The 6,269-nt window shown below is 45.5% G+C and overlaps 1 protein-coding gene across 1 annotated transcript in view; it reads left to right on the top strand.

Moving 5' to 3' along the window:
- Positions 1–1,937: 1,937 nt before the first annotated feature.
- lss (lanosterol synthase (2,3-oxidosqualene-lanosterol cyclase)) overlaps positions 1,938–6,269 on the top strand; it is a 138,870-nt gene continuing 134,538 nt past the window's right edge. Inside the window, exons 1-2 of the mRNA XM_070876275.1 lie at positions 1,938–1,980; positions 2,351–2,519. Of these exons, the coding sequence (XP_070732376.1) occupies positions 1,961–1,980; positions 2,351–2,519 (189 nt within the window). The 5' untranslated portion in view covers positions 1,938–1,960. The remainder of the gene's footprint in view (positions 1,981–2,350; positions 2,520–6,269) is intronic.

Below are 6,269 nucleotides of genomic sequence, written 5' to 3'. Positions count from 1 at the left end.
GAAACTCTTGCTATCTATTTTTATATTTCATGCTAGTTTACTTTCATAGTCTATCTTCCCTTTCTTAATCATATTTTTTGGTCATTCTTTGCTGGTTTTTAAAAGCTTCCCAATCTTTTGTCCTCCCACTAGTTTTGGCCACTTTGTATGCCTTTGTTTTTAATTGGATACCGTCACTTTATTTATTTAGTTAGCCACGGATGGCTATCTTTTCTTTCACACCCTTTCCTCTTCACTGGAATATAGTTTTCTTGAGTTGTGGACTATCTCCTTAAATGTACACCACTGTTCATCAACCATCCTACACTTTAATCTATTTTCCCAGTCCACTTTAGCCAACTCTGCCCTCATACCTTCATAGTCTCCTTTATTTAAGCTTAGTACACTGGTTAGAGATCCAACTTTCTCACCCTCCACCTGAATTTGAAATTCAACCACTCATTCCAAGGGGATCCTTTACAAGGAGATTGTTTATTAATCCTGTCTCATTCCACAGGACCAGATCCAAGATAGCTTGCTCCCTGGTTGGTTCCGGTACATACTGCTCAAAGAACCTGTCCCTTATGCACTCTTCAAGGCTACCCTGACCAATTTGATTTGTCCAATCAATATGGAGGTTAAAATCACTCCAAAGGCTCTTTAGGTCTTTCTTTTGTGAGGTGTGCCTGCACATTTGCTCCTCTATCTTCTTTCCACTATTTGCTGGCCAGCAGTATTGTTCCTTAATTCTAATCAAATAGATTATGTCTTTGTCATCAGATCAACCATGATCATATTAAATGGCAGAGCAGACTCAAGGGGCCAAATGGCCTACTCCTGCTCCTATTTCTTATGTTTTTAAACCCTCGAGTATATCCACCCCAACCACCACTGTAACAGTATGTTTCATAAATGCCCCCACCCTCTATCTTTCCTTAGTATATTGAAGCAAGTAATACTGAGTGCCCGTTCCTCCACTTCTTTGAGCCAGGTCTCCAATATTGCCACCATGTCATAGTCCCAGGTGATGCCTGCAGCTCACCAACATTATTTACCACAGTAATTGCTCTATTTCCTTTTTTTTAAAAAAAAAACCTCTCTCCCACCCATCTTATGTTTTAGAAAAATATTCTCTCTCGTTTCCCATGGCAGCTGGCAATTATTCGACCATTCACACCTTATCTAAACTAATCTCTTTCTTACTTCTGCCATTACCATCTCAAGTCAGCCCATCATCCCCTCTGTCTCTCTAATCTCTCCTGTCTTGCACCCTGTCACAGACCTTCCCTTTGATTTTTCCTCCCTTCCCCCTTTCACTGCTCCTCAACAATCCGTTCATTTTGAACCTTCGCCAGTTCTGCCGAAGGGCCATCGACCTGAAACGGTGAACTCTGCTTCTCCACAGCTGCTGCCTGCCCCGCCGCGATTTCCAGCATTTTGTGTTTTTATTATTCACCACAGTGTTGTTAAAACACAGACAATCTGCTTCTCGCGACCATGACTGCCAAGTTGCCGGCTACATCGGCCACGCAGCATCTGAAATGGTCCTGTTGCCACCAACGGTCCTCAGTTTATATAGAGCCCTGCCACAGGCGCTCTGCATCTTGGTACAGGATCTTCGCCATCGCGCACTGCCAGGAGTCTGCGCGCCCGCCATTCATAACCCGCAGCTCTGCCCAGCCCCGCCCTCCCGCCGCACACCCACAGCTGATTGATCAGCAACCTGTCTGTCCAAAATACCAGCTTTTGATTGGGTCCTGTTAGCCCAACAACAAATTGCTGATTGGCTGTCCACCGGACAGATACCCCCACCCACCGCCTCTTTTGATTGGTCGATTGTCAGCCTCTCTCTCCAGTGATTGGCGGCTGGGAGGTGAGCGCACAATGGTTGTGCGATCTGATTGGTCCCCCCGCCTCGGTTCATGCTCAGCTGAAGCCTCGCGCAGCCGCACCGACCACCACCGGCAGAGCGAGCGGGGAGATGGCGGCGCCGCTGACAGGGTGAGCCCGGGGCTGAATACAGGCAAATGGGAGATGCTGGCTCCGGGGGACGGGACGGTATGGCAGGGCTCGGCTCGGCTCGGCTCGGCTGCCACTATCCGGCGGTTTGACGAAGCCGCTGCCGCCGGGTCACCGGTACCCTGCCGCGGCTCCTCCCCCGCGCCTACATAGAAAGCTTTGTGTATGAATATATAATAACATTTCAAATGTGGATATGAGTTTGTTTCCAGGCTGAAGCTGTGTGCAGTAGGCGTGAGAATCAGAGAAAATCAATTAAGAATGCAGGTTTCAGTCAGTGATTTTTAACTGTGGCAGGATGAATGCTGGGGCTGGGTCAGCTTCCTGTGATGTGCTTTTCTCCTGTTCACAGGTGTTTGCGCAGAAGAGGTGGTCCATACAAAACTGAGCCAGCTACAGACCTGACCCGCTGGAGGCTTTCTAATGTTGAGGGCAGACAGACGTGGAGTTGCATCGACTACAGAGAAGCAGAAGGCAGGCCACAAACAATGCTGGAGCTGCATTCATTGGGACTCAACACTGTACGTGCCTATAGTATTAAGAATTTCCATATTGATCTCTTCAAAGAAATATATACAGCCATCATTTCATACAATCCACAATTTTATTTACATATAAGGTACTGAAGGAGCAATGTCTGGATTCACATTTAAAAAAATCTCATTATTGACTCTTTTTTCATAGAATCACAGAATCTTACAGTACAGAAGGAGGCCATTTGGCTATCATGCCTGTGCCAGTACTTTGGAAAAAGCTATCCAATTAATTCCACTCTCTTTCCTCATAGCCCTACAAATTTATACCCTTCAAGTATTTATCCAATTCCCCTTTGAATGTTATTATTAAATCTACTTTCACCACCCTTTCAGGCAGTGCATGCCAGATCACAACAACTTGCTGTGTTTTAAAAAAAAAAAAATATATATATATATGATATGTTTCCTCATGTTGCCTCTGGTTCTTTTGGCAATTACCTAAAATCTGTGTCCTCTGGTTACTGACCCTTCTGGCACTGGAAATAGTTTCTCCTTATTTATTCTTATCAAAACCATTCATGATTTTGAAAACTTCAATCAAATCTCCAATTAACCTTCTCTGCTCTAAGGAGAACAATCCCATTTTCTCCAGTCTATCCACATAACTGAAGTTCTTCATCTCTGGCAACTTCCGAGTGAAGCTCTTCTGCACCCTCTCCAAGGCCTTAACATCCTTCCTAAAATGTGGCCAGAATTGAACACAGTCCTCCAGCTTGGGCCTAACAAGTGTTTTCTAAAGGTTTAACATAGCTTCCTTGCTTTTGTACTCTATTACTCTATTTATTAAGCCAAAGACCCCATATGCTTTTTTAAAAGTCTTCTCAACTAGTCCTGCCACCTTCCTGGGTCCACATACACCCCCTTTAAAATTGTACCATTTAGTTCATTATTCCTACCAAGATGTATCACTTCACACGTCTCTACGTTAAATTTCATCTGCCATGTGTCTGCCCATTTTACCAGTCTGTCTTCCTGAAATCTGTTACTATCCTCCTCGTTGTTTACTGCATTTCCAAGTTTCATATCATTTGCAAACTTTGAAATTATGCCCTCTATACCCAAGTCCAGGTCATTAATATATATCAAAAAGAGCAGTGATCCTAACACCAATCTCTAGGGTCTACCACTGTATATTTCATCCAGTCTGAAAGCAACTGTTGACCACTACTGTCTGCTTTCTGTTAGCCAATTTAATATTTGTGCTGCCACTATCCCTGTCATCCCATGGGGTTTAATTTTGTTTACAAGTCTATTATGTGGTACTTTATCAAAAGCCTTGTGAACATCACAAGATATACACAAGATCAACCACACTACCCTCATCAACCCTCTCCATTACTTCATCAAAGAACTCAATCCAGTTAGTCAAACACGATTTGCCTTTATTGAATCCATGCTGCTTTTCATTTATTCACCCATACTTCTCCAAATGCCCATTAATATTGTCTCTGAAAGGTTCCCACCACCGATGTTAGGCTGACTGGCCTGTAGTTGTCGGGTTTATAATCTGCTCTTTTTTAAATAGGCGTTTATCATTAGCAATCTGCCAGTCTTCTGGCACCATCATAGGCAGTCCCTCAAATCTAGGATGACTTGCTTCCACTCAAGAAGTTCACAGGTGTTTCAATGAAGGACCTAAAATTCCAGATCCCGAACTAAATCTTGAAGGGTGGAAGATGCCTATGCTTGAATTTTTTTTAACGTGTGGTGACCGTTGCACACCAGCCACCATACGGGCTTGACAGAGCTAGGTCTTGGTCCAGTAGCAAGGATTAACCAAGATGACTGGAGACCGGCTCTGCTGCACAGACGTAGTGTGCATACATATCGCAGTGTGGGCTGGCCCGTGCTGCCCCTGGGCCCTCGCCTCTTCTGGGCCCCGAACTCACGACTCTCCTGGGCCCCGATCACGTCCCTCGACAATCTCTCGCCGCTCCTTCGCCCCGACCTCGCCGCACCTGCAGTACCTGCCCACGCTCTCACTGCCGTTGCTCTCGTGCTCCAGCACGTGCTGCTCCCTGGAGTGGTATGCTGCCTCGCTGCTCCTTCCGCTCCCCAGCCTGCTCCGGTGGTGCTCGCAGGCCGGGGGTTGCGCAGACTGCTGGGCTAGGCCGCCACGCTGCTCCTTCCGCTCCCCGGCCTGCTCTGATGGTGCTCGCAGGCCTGGGGCTCGTGCGGACGTGCGTGCTGGCGGCTCACGCTGCCACCCCCATATCCAAGGTGGATTGGAAGATTTCCACCCTTACTTCCCTCAGTAACCTAGGATGCATCCCATCCAGACTGGATGACTTTTCTACTTTGAGCACTGCCAACCTTTTGAGTACCTCCACTTTATCCATTTTTATCCTATCCAATCTCGGTACTGTTGCATTGGCAGCACCCTCTTTAGTGAAGACAATACAAAGGACTCATTTAGTGCCTCAGCCATGCACTCTGGCTCCACAAGATCTCCTATTTGGTCCATAATTACATAAGAAATAGGAGCAGGAGTAGGTTTTATTGCCCCTCGAGTCTGCTCCGCCATTCAATAAGATCATGGCTGATCTGATCTTGGCCTTAACTCCACTTTCCTGCCCGCTCCCCATAACCCTTGACTTGCTTATCAATCAAAAATCTGTCTTATCTCCACCTTAAATATATTCATTGACCCAGCCTCCACTGCTCTCTGGGGTAGAGAATTCCAAAGATTCACAATCCCTCTGAGAGAAGAAATTCCTCCTCATTTTCATGTCCCCTAGTTCTAGATTCCTCCACGAGGGGAAACATCCTCTCTGCATCTACCCTGGGAAGAGATTACAAAATGCTGAGGTACAGCGCGACCTGGGCATACTTGTGCATGAAACGCAAAAGGTTAGTATGCGGGTACAGCAAGTGATCAGGAAGGCCAATGGAATCTTGGCCTTTATTGCAAAGGAGCTGGAGTATAAAAGCAGGGAAGTCTTGCTACAGTTGTACAGGATATCGGTGAGGCTACACCTGGAATACTGCATGCAGTTTTGGTTTCCATATTTAAGAAAGGATATACTTTGGAGGCAGTTCAGAGAAAGTTCACTAGATTGATTCTGGAAATGAGGGGGTTGACTTATGAGGAAAGGTTGAGTAGGTTGGGCCTCTACTCATTGGAATTCAGAAGAATGAGGTGTGATCTTTATCAAAATGTCTAAGATTATGAGGGGGCTTGACAAGGTGGATGAAGAATGTTTCCACTGATCGGGGAGACTAGAACTAGAGAGCATAATCTTAGAATAAGGGGCCGCCCATTTAAAACTGAAATGAGAAATTTCTTCTGAGGGTTGTGAATCTGTGGAATTCGCTGTCTCAGAGAGCTGTGGAACCTGGGATGTTGAATAAATTTAAGACAGAAATAGATAGTCTCTTAAACGATAAGGGAATAAGGGGTTATGGAGAGCGGGCAGGGAAGTGGACTTGAGTCCATGATCGGATCAGCCATGATCTTATTGAATGGCGGAGCAGGCTCGAGGGGCAGTATGGCCTACTCCTGTTCCTATTTCTTTTGTTCTTATGTTCTTATTCCATTTGCTTTCCTAATTACTTGCTGTACCTGCATGCTAACTTTTTGTGTTTCATGTACAAGGACCCCCGGATCCCTCTGTACCTCAGCATTTTGTAATCTCTTCTCATTTAAATAATTTGCTTTTTTTATTTTTCCTATCAAAGGGGATAAACCCACATTTTCCCACATTATACTCCATCTGCCAAATTTTTGCCCATTCA

This window comes from Pristiophorus japonicus, chromosome 3, assembly GCF_044704955.1.
Source record: "Pristiophorus japonicus isolate sPriJap1 chromosome 3, sPriJap1.hap1, whole genome shotgun sequence".
Classification (NCBI taxonomy): Eukaryota; Metazoa; Chordata; class Chondrichthyes; family Pristiophoridae; genus Pristiophorus; species Pristiophorus japonicus.
Note: the sequence above shows the minus strand (reverse complement) of the source record. Positions and strands in the feature narration are given on the sequence as shown.